We start from the raw sequence: 15,122 nt of genomic DNA on the forward strand, positions 1-15,122 counted from the left end.
AGTCAGGAAGCTCAGTGTTAATGTTTTTCAGTCCCTAATTTTTTTCATATTCTTTGAGCTAAGCCTTTTTTTCATGTTTAGTCCACAGTGTACTTAGCTTGCTTTCTGCAATAATTGTAATTCGGATTTCCTCCATTTTGCCGCTTTTGAGAAATCACGACTTGTTTGTTTCTTCAGTTGCCGAGGGAGTCTCTCGGGGAGACTTTGCCAGCCAACCCCAGATCAGGGTGTGTGCCAATTAGCAGTGTAAAATGTGAGTCACACACTGGGATCACTCAGTAACTCCTGAGGTTCTCAGCCAGGAACTCTGTGCTGCTTGCGGAACTGGATACAAAGGGGATGCCCTCGGGGGATTTGTATTGGCCGTTACCCTATAGAAATGGCTGTCCCGAGCCAAATGTGGCTGTTACTGTAGCATGTGAGGTTTGTGTTAATGGTTATTACTAATTGTTTCTGACACCAAGCTACAGAAAGGGGTAGAGTGTTACCAGGATTCCGTTCGTTTATGATACTGTCATTCACGGTCCTCTCTGTTTCCTGCTTTTATAGAGCTGAAACTAACCTAGTTCTGGGGTAAATGAATATTGGAGTATGTGCCAATACTTGAGATCAGCTTCTCGATTGTTTTGTAGCGTGTTTTGAGTTAAGCCCATTTCCGTCTTGTGATTTTTCTCCTCTTCCGTCATGTTAGCCTTTCAGCGCTTCTGTGCTTCACCTACCGTGGGACCGTTGAACACTTAACAGCCTCTCCGTGGGAGCTCTTACCTCCTGGTTGATGCTGTGGTTCCGGGGAGCCAATTCCATTGTCCTTTCTCAGTGAAGCCTTCCCTTCTGACAGGCGACAGGCGGGTTGTCCCTAATGTGATACTCAAGTGCTTGTATTTCTCCTTTGTGGGGCTTGTTCCTGTTGTCTGTAAGCGATGGGGTGATTGTTTATTTATTCGAGTCTCATGGTAAAGGTAAAAGTATATTCTCCAGAGCAAAAGTGCCTGTGTTCTGTTCACCTCTCTATCTCTATCTTCTGAAACTAACACCTTCAGAAATGTTTGCTGAAACCAGTAAGTGACTAGGGGTATGGGCTGCCCAAGTGAATGGTGGAGTGATAGTATTAGGAGCTGAAGATGGTTAAGTTGATGATGCAGAAAAAGACACAGAAAAAGACCTGTGCTTGGACAGAAGAGGTCGGGACTGGAGCCTGCAGCTCCGGTCCCAGGTTCAATCTCCAGCACTGTAAAAATAAAAAAATTTTAAAAAATTAAAAAAGGAAAATATTAGCACACACCAGCGGGTAACTTGCAGGAGCCTCAGAAGAAGACAGCTTTTTCTTTCTGTGTTTCTTACCTCTGTACTGTTATTGTAGTGTTGACCCAGGGTTTGCTAGATTTTTCTTTGCTTTGCCTTGTTCTTTTGAAGAGAATGATGTAGCCCAGGCAGGCCTTGAACTCATCCTCCTGCCTATTCAGTGTTCCTATTTGTGTTAGCCATCACCACTGGAAGATAAGTAATTTTGGATGAGGTCTCACTCTATCCTAGGTAGACCAGGCTGGCGTGGTATCCCTTACAGTCTTCCTGCGTTAGACATTCTAAATGAGATTACAGGCATGTGTCACTGTGCCTGGCTTTGAGTTTTCTATTTTCTTTCTTTTAAAAATTTTTATTATTGGGAGTTGGACCTCTGTTTGATTCTCAGCCCCCATATGATGGCTAAGAATCCCATAATACAGCTAATGAACTCCAGTTTTAGGGGATCGATGACCTCTTGTGGCCTCTGTGGGCTCTGGGTGCATGTCGTATGCAGACATATGCAGACAAAACACCCGTACACACAGATAAGATGAAATATTACTGCGCGTGTGTCTGTATGTGTGTGTGAATGTGTATGAGTGTGTCGCCGTGTGTCGCTGTGTGTGTGGAGGCACTTTTGGGAGTTGGTTCTTTACTTCCACAGTGCGCTCTTGACATTGAACTCGGCTGCTATCGCTTTTACCTGCCCAGCCATCTCGATAGCCCTGGACTTTTCTTTACTGGACACAATCTTGATAATCATAATGGATACCAGGTTCTAAAGCTGAGGGAGATGGAGAGGCTGAGGAGTGCTGGAGATCGCCTGTGGGTCAGACGTTGATACATGATTGTATCGGGGTGAGCTGAGGGAAGGGGACCCATGGGCTTTTTGTTTGTTTCATGATTTGTGAAACAAAGAGTCTTACTATGTAGCGCTGGCTGACCTGGAGCTCCCTGTGTAGACCAGGCTGGGCTAGAACTCGGAAATTTGCCTGCCTCTGCAGTGCTGGGATTAAAGGCATGTGGGACCATGCCAGACCTATTTGCTTTTTAAAACATAGAGCATATCTCGAAGGCCTTTTCAGTAATTTTGTTGTTGAAAGTGTACATGTTACATTGTTTCAAAAGGACAGTCTTTCCGGTAAAGTCTGTTCAAAATCTGATACTATATGTTACATAATATTTCTTGGTTGGGCGGGGGCTTGGCTTATGAAACAAGGTCTCTGTGTCCCAGGCTCGCCTGAAACTCAGGGCCGCCTTCCTCCTTCAGCCTCTCAAGTGTGGAATAAGCCATGATCCAGTTAATGTCACAGAATTGTATGTCACGTGTTCAATTTATGAAAACCAGAGAATTCAATAGAAAGTTCCATCTACTTGATTGTATTTTGAAATTATAGTGTATCTTTTTTTTTTTTTTAATTGTTTTCTCTTTTGGTAGTTTTTTTTTTTTTTTTACGGATTGGACCTGGGGCCTCACACATTCTAGCAAATGTCCTGCCAATATCCCCAGCCCTGTGTGGCAGACCTTTAATATAGTATCTGATTTATACTTTACTATTTCTGTCTCCCTTAGGAAAACAGGACATCATTTTCACAACTTCATTAGTTGGCGAGACCTAAGGGCAGCTGAGCTTGTAAAATCCTGGAATAATTCTCTTGTACTGAAGGTAATTTTTAAAATCAAATGTTTTTATTTTTTTCTATAAATGACTCTTAACTGTAAGAGTCCCCTACCTTTTGTTTTAGGACATTAAGACTAAAAGAGTCAATCACATATTTCCCCCAAAAAAATGAAAGGTAATGCTAGCCCCAAAAAGCATTTGTGGTAGATTTTAGTGCTTTCTACTGACCCTCAGGAAGGCTGGAGGGGGGTTGGGGTGGACCTGTGTTTCACATGATTAAGAGAATTCATGTTTCTGCCTGGGAAAAGGGAAAAGGTTTAGACTACATGGATTGAAATGACCAATTTACATCATCGTTTCTAACTAAGTGAATGGGTATGACATAGCTAGCCAGCAGGCTTTCACAGTTCTTCACATGACACCCTGGTGCATTGTGGGCCACCCGTAAAGGGTAGTGACTGTAAGCACAGTAAGAACAGCGTGTCCTGGCCGCTGTCACGTTATTTCTGTAAGTACCCCACACTCCCAAGTGTGCTGTTACTGAGGGAAAAGATGAAGTCGTTTTCTGGCCCCTCCGACAGGATGCAGCCTGCAGCATGTGGTGCATCCTGCAGCATTCGGTGTTATTACCGATATTCAGTCCTGATGGTGTTGACTTCTGACGCCCCGTGCTTAGATGCCTTCTTAGCTACAGTAGTGTTCTGAGTGGGTGCAGGAAGAGTGTCTGGGGAGTTACAGGTGGGCCTCCACATCCTCATGACATTTGTGTTTGTGCTGGGGATCAGAACTTCAGTCTTCTACGTGTACAACAAGCACCCTCACCCCTGAGCCAGCTCCCCCTCGTTTGCTTTAACACGGGGTCTCCGTTGTAGCCCCTGACTTAGAACTCGTTATGGTGCCCGGGCTGACTTTGAACTTGTGGTCTTCCTACCTGTCTCCCAGGTACTGAAGTATGCACCACTACACCTGACTCCATGTTGTGTTTTCGTTTGTTCTTAAAAAGTATTTTTTAAAGACTTATACGTTTTTGTTTTATGTGTCTGAGTGTTTTGTCTGCATGTATATATGTCTGTGCACCACATGTGTGCCCAGGGCCCACACATGTCAGAAGAAGGAGGTGAATCCCCTGGAGCTGGAGTTACAGAAGATGGTCAGCCACCATGTGGGTGGTGGACCCGAACCCAGGTGCTCTGCACGAGCAACAGATGCTCTTAACCCTGAGCCACCTCCCCAGCCTCTGTTTTGTTTTGTAGCAAACTATTTAAGGGCTAGAGAGATGACTCAGAGGTTTTTTTTTTTTGTTTTTTTTTTTTTTGTTTTTTTTTTTGGTTTTTCGAGACAGGGTTTCTCTGTGTAGCTTTGCGCCTTTTCCTGGAACTCACTTGGTAGCCCAGGCTGGCCTTGAACTCACAGAGATCCGCCTGGCTCTGCCTCCCGAGTGCTGGGATTAAAGGCGTGCGCCGCCGCCCAGCCAGCCTGTGCTCTTAACCTCTGAGTCACCGGGCGGTGGTGGCGCACGCCTTTAATCCCAGCACTCGGGAGGCAGAGCCAGGCGGATCTCTGTGAGTTCGAGGCCAGCCTGGTCTACAGAGCGAGATCCAGGACAGGCACCAAAACTACACAGAGAAACCCTGTCTCGAAAAATCCAAAAAAAAAAAAGAACACAGGCTACTCTTCCCACAGTTCCTGAGTTCAATTCCTAGCAACAACATGGTGGCTCACTGCCCTCTTCTGGGTATGTAGGCAACATGCAGACAGAACACTGTATATGTATAAATAAATAAATCTTTTTTAAAAAAGAAAGAAACTACTTAAGCTGGACACTGTGGCACAGGACTTTAATCCCAGTACTTGGGAGGCAGAAGCAGCTGGATCTCTGTGTTCAAGGCCAGCCAGGACTACATAGTAAGACCCTGTCTCAAAAAATAAAAAATAAAAGTGGGAAGAGAAAAAGAAAATCAAGTACCACTAAATGTGTTTTCTTAAAAATATCTCTTGTTTTTAAAACAGCTGTTGCACGGAGCCTGCCGAGTCCTTCACTTCTTCAGTAGAAGTAAACTAATGTCCACAATCAGTCGCTTCAATTTCACCACCCAGCATGTCACCTTGAGATTGGTCTGGATTCTACAAAACCTGTCTGAGGTAAGAAAAGATTGTAAGTGTGAAGAGGGGATCATGACGGCGGAGAAGAAAAAGCCGAAGAGTAAGAAGAACAGTAATCGAGCTGTCTGGGGGGAAACGAAGTACTCGGTGGTGATACTGATGTGGAAGACAGCCGTCCTCACTTGGTTCCTGTGTTTAAAATCTTCGTCTTCTATCCTAGCACATGTAGGAGGGTGGGCACAACCGAAGTGTGCCAATCAGTGGTGTCTTGTGGAATAGACGTCTGTGTGGCACCACCTGAGTCAAGTGCTGTGATACAGCTGGGCATGATGGGGCATACCTGTAACCCCAGCAATTGGAAGGCTGAGGCAGGAGACTGACAATTAGTTTGAAGCTGGCCTTGGCTACATTGGGGAGATGATGATGGGATGACATTCATGAAGGGGAAACACCCTACTGCCTGCCAGTTACCTGTTAGTCTTCTAGTGAGTGTGTGTCCTGGCCTGTGGCCTTCACTCAGCTCTGGGTAAGTCAGGCATGCTACAGGAGACTGAACTAGGCTCAGGTAAAACCAAAGTTGGTCAGGCTCTGCAGAGCTGATGTTTTTGTTTGTTGGTTTGTTGTTGTTGTTTTTGATTGCAGACCAATTTTAAGGAGTACAGCACAATCTGGGTTTGTTTCACAGTGGTTACTTCATCCCCCCTGCCAGAAGCTCAGCCTCAAAGACGAGGGCCCCGGGCGTTCATTCTTGTCTTACATCCTGCAGCAGTTCATCAGCCGCTCTGTCGGCCTTCCTCCCTGGCTCCTACTGCCGGAGAAGCTGTTCTTCATGTTTACCTGTGTTTCTAGTTTTCAGGACAGCTGTTTGTCCTGTGATGTCAGCCCTGATGGATCAATGAGGAATTGAACACCTGACTCCTTCTGCCTCTACCTCCAAAATGCTGGGGTTATAGGTGTGCACTCCTGTGCCCTGATATTTTTTTCTGAATTAGAAAATCCCCATTGAGAGCCTAAAGGCTGGGTCACCTCGGCATTGTGCTCTTCTGAGTAGGAAGCGGGCATACCTTGGAGCCAGGGTCTGAATGGAAGTGAGACATTCAATTCTCTGTGGACTTTTTTGGTTTGTGGGGGAGTTTTGGTTGCGTTTCTTGGTTTTATTTTAGTCAAATTTGTCTGCTTTTGATTTCTTTAAAGGATAAGTGATGTATGTATGTATGTATCTGCATTTTAAGTGTAAATGCTTTAAAAAAATAGACGTTTATGTCTTTCTACAGCTGACAATCAATTCTGATGTCACTCTCCTCCCTTTCCCCCTCTTTCCCGCTTTTTATACCCTTGTATTTGTTCTAATAAATGGTTGCTTTTCAAAAGAGAAAGAAGGAAGGAAAACCTCATTGATTCCGGCCACCTTTGGCATGTGAAGAATGTTGTATGTGGGGCTCACTTTGGTGTCACACTTTACTGTAACAATCCTGAAAAGATCAGCATGCCCCCTGGATAAAATTTGATAAGCAAATTCATAAAGCATTCCATTGTTTTCTTTAAAGTTGCATATTGAAACAATTTTAGAATAAAAATTTGACCTAACAGTTCTAAGTAAGAAATTACTTTAAAATACTTCGTGTTTAAGTGGCAGACTCTGGAATGTAATCTTCAAAGTATTTGGAATAGACTCGGGTGTGGTGGTGTGTACCTGTTACCTGAGCATCATGGGAGATTGGTGCTGGAGGCTCATGTGAGCCCCAGAAATCAACTGGGCAGTACAGTGAGATAGATTCCATTTCAAAAACTAATCATGGTAGATACCTTCCAAATGACACTCATTTTGGACCATGTATCATTTTCCTTTCATGGATCATTTCTGTTACCAAAATGTAATTTCTTTTGTTTCCATTTGATGTTATTTTTTTTTTTTTTCGGTTTTTCAAGACAGGGTTTCTCTGTGTAGCTTTGCGCCTTTCCTGGAACTCACTTGGTAGCCCAGGCTGGCCTCGAACTCACAGAGATCCGCCTGCCTCTGCCTCCCGAGTGCTGGGATTAAAGGCACGCGCCACCACCGCCCGGCTTGATGTTATTTTTATTTCAGCTATTTACTTAAGTTTTTCTTCTTTAATTTCTGCTCTTTGCCCAAAAAAAACTCCCAAATGTGGGGGTTTTAAATATAAATGAAGAATACCCAGTCAATAAACGAGACCTTGACGCGAAAAAAAAATAAAAATAAAAATAAATAAATAAATAAATAAATATAAATGAAGATGGCTTAGTTGAAGTGCTTACCACACAGCAGAAGGGTCTGAGTTCAGATCCTGAGCACCCATATAAAAGCTCGGCACTGTGGCACGCATCTGCTGTCCCAGCACTGGGGTAGGCAGTGGAGACAGGCAGCGAGCGCTCTTGACCAGCCGGTCTAGCCCAATGGTGAGCTCCAGGTTCAGTTAGTGTAGTGTCTCAAAAAAAGTGGAGAGCCGTGGAGAAAGATAATCGTGTGTAGATGACGGGGCTGCATGTGTACAGACATGTGCCCACACATGTACCACACCTAATAAATATAAATAATAACTAAGCATGAATGCCCATGGGCATGTGGAAGTCCAGTAGAGAAGCAGTGGCCAGGACAGTGGCCACACGGGGGTCCCTGTAGGGTGCTGAGGAGTGAGTTAGAGGTGAGGTGGAGGGCAGCTTGGGCAGATGAGGACAGATGAGTTGAGGTAAACCATGTTTTAGGAAATTATTTTGTAGTCTACTAATGCTATCCAGAATTTCAACTTTTATATTACCTGGTTTAAAGGGATTCTGATACCTTTTTTCCCTTTGGCATGCTTTTGGCCTGGTGTTGGTACTGAATGGCCAGAGAATGCTGTTTTAGGTTCTGAGGACCTATGTCACAGCTGCTCAGCTGTTGCAGCTTGAACAAATAAACACAGCTGGATTCGAGTCAAACTTTACTTAGAGATTCTAAAATTTGAATTTCATATAATTTTTGTCATAAAATACATGTTTTTTTCAATATCATGACACAAATGCCTCACTAATTTTAAACCAACAATATTGAGTCTTCATAGAGAGTGTCGGAAGTTGCCAAGGCAACTGTCTGAGTTTAGGTCCAGTTGCTGTGATGACATACCCTGACGAATACGACTTCTGGCAGAAAGCGTTTATTCCAGCTCTGGGTTCCAGGTTCCAGTCCGTCAGAGCAGGGGAGCTGCATGGCAGGAGCTGGAGAAGGCTGGTCCCGTGGCAGCCTTCATCAGGAACCCAGGACAGAGAAGGCAGGAAGCGCTGCCAGGACTTAGCGCACTTTCTCTCTTGCTTTGGTGTTTTGGGTTTTTTGAGACAGGGTCTCTCTAATTCTGGCTGTCCTGGAACTCTCTATAAAGACCAGGCTGGCCTAGAAATCACAGAGATTCACCTGCCTCTGCCTCAAGCGCTTGGACTAAGGTGTGCACCACCATACCTGGTACTTTCTCTGTGTTTATAGACGGACCCAAACAGGGCATGTCGGAGCCCTCTTTTAGGCTGAGCCTTCCTACATCAGTCAAGGTAATCGAGACATCTCCCCCACAGGCACGTCCACCTAATCTAGACAGTCCCTCGGTGACACTCTCTTTACAGATGATTCTAGGCTGTGTCAAGCCGACAATGAAAACTATCCCATCAACTATAGCTGTTAGGGTATTTGAGTTTTCAGTTAATAGTAATTGCCTTGGATAAACCATCATCTATGATACTGCCATTCCTCAAAGCTTCGTTTGACGTTTTAGCCGTTAGGAAAGTGGGGGAACTGGAGAGATGATGGCTTGATGATCAGATGCACTTCCTGCCTTGCAGAGGACCTGGGCTCAGTTCCCAGCATCCATTTGATGGTTCATAACCAGCTGTAATTCCAGTTCCTGGGAATCCAACACTCTTTTCTGGCCTCTATGGATAGATTCCAGGCACATAACGCCCGTTCAGGCAAGCAAGCACTCATCCATGTAAAATAAAAATAGATCTTTAAAAATAGCTTAGAGCTGGAGATGTAACTCAGATGATTAAGTATTTGCTTAGTACAACCAAGGACTGGGTTCACTCACCAGCCCCAGAGCAAAGGTGTGTGTGTGGGGGGGAGAACAGGAGTGTAATTTAGTGCCAGAGCACTTGATTGGCCTGTCTGAAGCTTCATGGTCTATCCTTAGCCCCACAGAAACAAAACAAATGGTAATTAACATTTTGATCAAAGAAATAATACCCAGGTGTGGGCTTCCCACCTACCTATGGTCTGGCAATGATCCAGCATTCATCTACAGGGGATGTGTGTAGCATGAATCTTAAAGAGTCTTATTAATTAAACAAACCCAAGGCCAGTGAATGCTGGAAGATCAGAAAACAAGCCACAGCCACCTTGTCTTGCCAATTCCTCAACTGATCCTGTTTCCTCAGACTAGATGGCTCTCAGCTGAACCGTGCTGCTAGAAGCCTAAAAGCTTAATGAGCCTAGTTCCTGGTTTTCACGCCTTATATACCTTTCTGCTTTCTGCCATTACTTCCTGGGATTAAAGGCGTGTGTCACCATGCCTGCCTGTTTCCAGTGTGACCTTGAACTCACAGAGATCCAGATGGATCTCTGCCTCTGGAATGCTAGGATTAAAGGTGTGTGCGCCACCATTTTCTGGCCTCTAATATCTAGTGGCTGTTCTGTTCTCTGACCCTGGATAAGTTTATTAGGGTGCACAATATTTTGGGGAACACAATATCACCACAGATCTGTAAAGTTCCTCCCATTCCCTGGCACTTACACATCCATCTAGGCTGCAGTCATCAGGAAAGGGGGAGAAGGTGAGTGACCTTATAAAAAAACTATCTTAGGAAAATGATGACACAGACACAGACTGACAGGTTAGTCTTCTTTCTATCGCTTTCCTGAGAAGCCATTCAGTGCCCCGAGCTCCTTTTGATTTGATGTATGGAAGCCTTTTGTGTTGAGAACTTTTCCACTGCCCCTAGGGGGGTGTGTGTGTGTGTGTGTGTGTGTGTGTGTGTGTGTGTGTGCTCACACACACTTGTGCCCCATGTGGGTACTTGTGGAGGCCAGAAAAGCACATTGCATCCCCTAGAGCTGGAATTACAGGTGGTTGCGAATGAATTCTCTTAGCCACTGAGCTATTTCTCTCCCCTTCTTCCCTCCCTGTTTTTTTTTTTTTTTTTTTTTTTTTTTGGTTTTTCGAGACAGGGTTTCTCTGTGTAGCTTTGCGCCTCTCCTGGAACTCACTTGGTAGCCCAGGCTGGCCTCGAACTCACAGAGATCCGCCTGGCTCTGACTCCCGAGTGCTGGGATTAAAGGCGTGCGCCACCACCGCCCGGCTCCCTCCCTGTTTTTAAGTTTAAAAGTGTTGTTTTTTGAGAAGTTCAGACGAGTGCTACATTTATATCATTTCTACCCCTCCCTCTCTTCCCTCTGACTCTTCCCATGTCTTTTTCACTCTGTCTCAAATTCATGACCTCTTCTGTAATTATTATTATAATATACATTACATATACACATACATATAAATACATATATATGTGCATGTATTTAGAGCTCAGCACTTGGGATTAGATAACCTTTCAGGGGACTCGTGCCCAGAGAATACTGATTGTTCCTTTCTCGACAGCCAGCGTGTGTAGCTCTTCATCTAGGCGTGGGGACTGTGAGATTTCCCCCATCCATGTTGGCATACAGAGTGGTATTGCCATGCCGATCTTCCTCAGGTGACCTTATTGTTGTGGTTTCCTGGTGCAGCTGCCCTGTCCTGTATAGAAGACACTATCTTGCAGTAGATGTCTCCTCGGTCCTCTGGTTCTCTGAGTCTTCCCGACCCCTCTTCTGCAATGTTCCCTGAGACTTCCATGTGGGTCGTATTGTATCAGATGGGTTGTGCACACCACAGTCAGCTGTTCTCTCTGTATTTTGACCAGTTGTGCGGGGGTGGATAAACATTTTTTTAAAAATAGGCAATAGGTTGGATTTAGCCCTTGAGCCATAGTGTAATATTACTTCTTTAGGACATACTAGTATATTTGTGTATTTAAATTAAAAATACGCATGCTCTCTTTTTTTAAAAATATGTGTTGATGTAAAACTAAAATTTTTCAGTGGACCACATAGATGATAGGAGGTACTCCCTTCTAAATCCCATTCACTGATAATTAAAATCTTTTGGAATATATTCTAGAAATCATCTTTTTAGGTGCATTTTTCATAATTGAGATTACAGCGAATCCACTGATGTGTATTTTTTCATGTGCTTGATACTGTGGTCCGTTCGAGTTGACTCAATGTCGTTCTTGTCTCCCAGGTGCAGAAGGCGGCTGAGGAAGACAACTGCTGCTTCGGGACCATTGACACTTGGCTGTTACACAAGCTCACAAAAGGTAAGGGCCGCCTCACCGGCCTGTTGCAATTAATCAGAACGAGGCTGAGGGACCAGAGCTGCCTAAAAGACAATAGAAATTACCTCTACCACAGTTTTTTCTTCCCATATCCCAAATGCTCTGCTGTTTTGGCACACTAGTAACTGCATGTTGCAATAAAGCTAGATGTATTTCCTTTTTTTTTTTTTTTGGAAGAGGAAGACGGCTTAAAGATGCTGATGAAACTTCAAAGTCTAAGACTTGGGGAACAGTGTTGATTTCAGAGTGCTTAAATAAGACTCTCAGGTAAGATGGGGAGCTAGAAGCAGCACCCCCGTATGTGATAGTGAAAGAGTCAGAATAAGAAGAAACAGACTTGATTCCAGAGAGAGAAAGAGCTTCAGAAACCTACGGAGGAAATAGAAGGAAGCCCACAAGGGTAGAGACAGAGATGGACAGTGCCGAGGCTGAGCACAGCTTGGGCGCCACAGCTCCCCGAGAAGTAGGGGAAGGTTAGGCACGTCCTCAAGCACTGTGTGTCCCTTTCACTGACTCATAGTGGGGATGGAGCCTTCAAGAGCTGGCTGATTAAGAAAATCCCCAGGTAAAATGGGAGGGGCTAGCCAAATTGCAACAGAGAGAACCAAAGCATCATGATAAAGCAACGTGACTCCTTCAGAAAGACCATAACTTCTCAATGACTAAACTTCATCAAAGGCCGAGAAGGAGGTAAAGTGTGAGGTGAAGAGTTCAAGTTTATTGGTTAAAAAAAAAAATGATGGATGCCAGGAAAGAGGACACAAACAGGCAGATTAGTTGAATTCCAGGTCAGTACTTTAAAAGAAAACACCAGCTATCTGGATGACCACATGAAGGCAGAGTCCAGTAGGAAAATGGATATTCTGAAAAACAACAAATAGGAATGTTGGAAATGAAAAACTCAGTGAATCAAGTAAGAAATACAGTGGAAAGTTTCACCAATGTATCTGACCAACCGGAAGAAAGAATAAAAAGAACAGAGGGCAGAGTTCACGGAGTACCACAGCCAGACCCCAAGAAGGGGAAAAAAAAAGAACAAATATGACCACAACGTCCAGAAAATCTGGGGTGTGATTGCGAGTCCCAAGCTACACTTTCATGGGATAAAGAGACAAACACTAAGAAGCAGCATCTATTTGAAGAAATTATGGCAGGGAATTTCCTAAATCAAGAGAAGAAATGAATGTCCAATAGAAGGGGTGCTGAGAACCCCACATAGGTAGTCCATAGAAGAACCTTCTCATGGTTTAGTCAAAATGCCAAAACACAGAGTGAAGAACACCGAAAGCTGCCAGGAGAAAATGCCAACTCACTCACAGAAGCAGACACGTCAGAATGCCATCCCAGCCCTGTCAACGTCCAGCGTGGAATGATGCTTTCAGGCCCCGAAAGTACAAACTGCCAGCCAACAGTGCTGTGCCTGGCAAAGCTACCTTTTACAGATGATGGAGAAACAAGGACATTTATTTCAAGGACAGCCAGGCTCAGGCTGTCCTTGACTTTCAAGCCGGTGATACAGACGATGCATCAAGGAATACCGTACGCCGAAGAGGAAGAAAGACTCAATCATAAGAATACAGGAAAGAGTACATTTTATGAGAGGAAGGGATCAACAGAAGAGAACTAGGAAGGAATCCGTCTTGTCCAGCACAGTAAACCAGCCAGGCCTTAATACTGATGGGGGGCAGAAAGAAAAGAACAAGTGTGTGGCCAACCAGAGAAATAACTAGGTGATGCACCGTGGGAGCCAGTGGACAAGCTGCTGGAGTCAGTGTTCTCTGTCCACCGTGTGGGGCCAGAGGCAGGGTGGCAGACACATTTATTGAGTTGTGTCCTCAGCACACAGTGATATTCTTCATCACGGAACTAGAAGAAAACAATCCTAGCTGGAGATGGTGATGCATTCCTGTAGTCCCTGCACTTGTGAATCAGAGGCAGGTGGATCTTCGAGGTTCAAGACCAGCCTGGTCTACATAGCACGTTCTAACCCAGCTAGAGCTACAGCGTAAGACTCTGTTTCAAAACAAAAATAAAAATAACACAAGACAGCTGGGTGTGGTGGTGGCATGCCACCCATCCCATTTAATTCCATCACTCAGGAGGCAGGGGCAGGCTGATTTCCTTTAATTGGAGGCCAGCCTGGTCTACAGAGCAAGCTCCAGGACAGCCAGACTACATAGTGAGACCCTGTCTCAAATAAACAAAACAAAAACCACAGATTATTTTGGGCAGGAGAGATGGCTCAGTGGTTAAGAATATTTGCTATTGCTCTTCCAGAAGACCGGAGTTTGGTTCTCTATATTTCAGGTGGCTAATAATTGTCTGTAACTCTGGCTCCTGGGATCCCATGCCCTTTTCTGGCCTTTGTGGGCACCTTCATATATGTAGGCACATACACAGATAAAAAAGAAAATAAACCTTAAAAAGAAAAAGGATCTTAAGGCAAAATGCATCAGGATATGTTCTTGGCAAGGACTTTCTGGAAAGGACTCTATTAGCACAGGAATAATCCCAATAATTGATTAATAGGATTGCTCGAAATGAAAAGTTTCTGCACAGTGAAGGAAACAGTCATTTAAATAAAGAAACACCCTAAAGAGTAGGGAGTGGGGAATCTTTGCCACCTACACATCAGACCAGTGATTAATATCTGAATATTTAAAGAATGTAAAAATTAAACACAAACCCCTCAGTCATCTTAAGGAAGAAATAGAAATGCCCAATAGTTATTTTAAAAAGTGTTCAGTATTTTTAGTCGTGAGGGTAATGCACGCTGAGGCTGCTTTGAATTCCATCTTGCCCAGATCAGAATGACTGTCATCAAGAGGATAAATGAAGCCAGGTATGGTGGCTCAAGCCTTTAATCCTTGCATTTGGGAGGTAGAGGCAAGTGACTATGTGTGAGTTCAAGGCCAGCCTTGTCTACATAGCAAGTTCCAGAACATCCAAGGCAATAGAGAGAGACCCTGTCTCAAAATAAAACAAAAACAAAAACACATGAAGATAAATGGCAGCAAATGCTCGTGAGGATGTGGGAAGAGGAGCCCTTCTTCACTGCTGCTGCTGGGAATGTGAGCTTGTGCAGCCACAGTGGAAACCATCAAGGAGGCTTCTCAACAAGTAAAAAGACAATTACCATATGACCTGGCCATACCACTCAAGTATATAACTGAATGTAGATGTATCCAACCTTCTTATTAAATAATAAACACAGAACCAATGCAAAGAAGAAAGCCAAGAGGTCAGAGCTAAGAGCTAAAACCTTACCCTTCCTCCTGCGGTGGTCCTACCTCTCCGAACCAGAGCTACCCCTGTGTTAAAGTCTTTATATAGAGTTCCTGTCCTGCCTTCTCATTGGTTGTAAACCCAACCACATGACCGCCTCCTCACAGCCTGTCTGTATAGGCCTCCAGGTTTTCCATGATTGGTATTAAGATTAAAGGCATGTGTATCCAATAATGGCTGTATCCCTGAACACACAGAGACTTACCCAGCTCTGCCTACCAAGTGCTGGAATTACAAGCGTACGCCACCACTGCCCTGCTTTCCTATGGCTTGCTAATAGCTCTGACCCCCGGGCAACTTTATTTATTAACATACAAATAACATTTTAATACAAATAAAATATCACCATAACTGGAGGACTCTAAGCATGCCACAGAGACGCCTACACATCTATGTTTATTGTCCTATTTATATAGCCAA

The 15,122-nt window shown here is 44.2% G+C and overlaps 1 protein-coding gene across 1 annotated transcript in view; it reads left to right on the forward strand.

Moving 5' to 3' along the window:
- The window catches only part of Gk5 (glycerol kinase 5), a 70,993-nt gene that overhangs the window by 18,753 nt on the left and 37,118 nt on the right, over positions 1-15,122 (forward strand). The window contains exons 4-6 of the mRNA XM_052717209.1: positions 2,858-2,951; positions 4,917-5,048; positions 11,324-11,399. Coding sequence (XP_052573169.1) covers positions 2,858-2,951; positions 4,917-5,048; positions 11,324-11,399 — 302 coding nt within the window. The remainder of the gene's footprint in view (positions 1-2,857; positions 2,952-4,916; positions 5,049-11,323; positions 11,400-15,122) is intronic.

The sequence above is a fragment of the Peromyscus californicus genome, unplaced genomic scaffold, assembly GCF_007827085.1.
Source record: "Peromyscus californicus insignis strain IS unplaced genomic scaffold, ASM782708v3 Scaffold_11__1_contigs__length_118956290, whole genome shotgun sequence".
NCBI classification, from domain to species: Eukaryota; Metazoa; Chordata; class Mammalia; order Rodentia; family Cricetidae; genus Peromyscus; species Peromyscus californicus.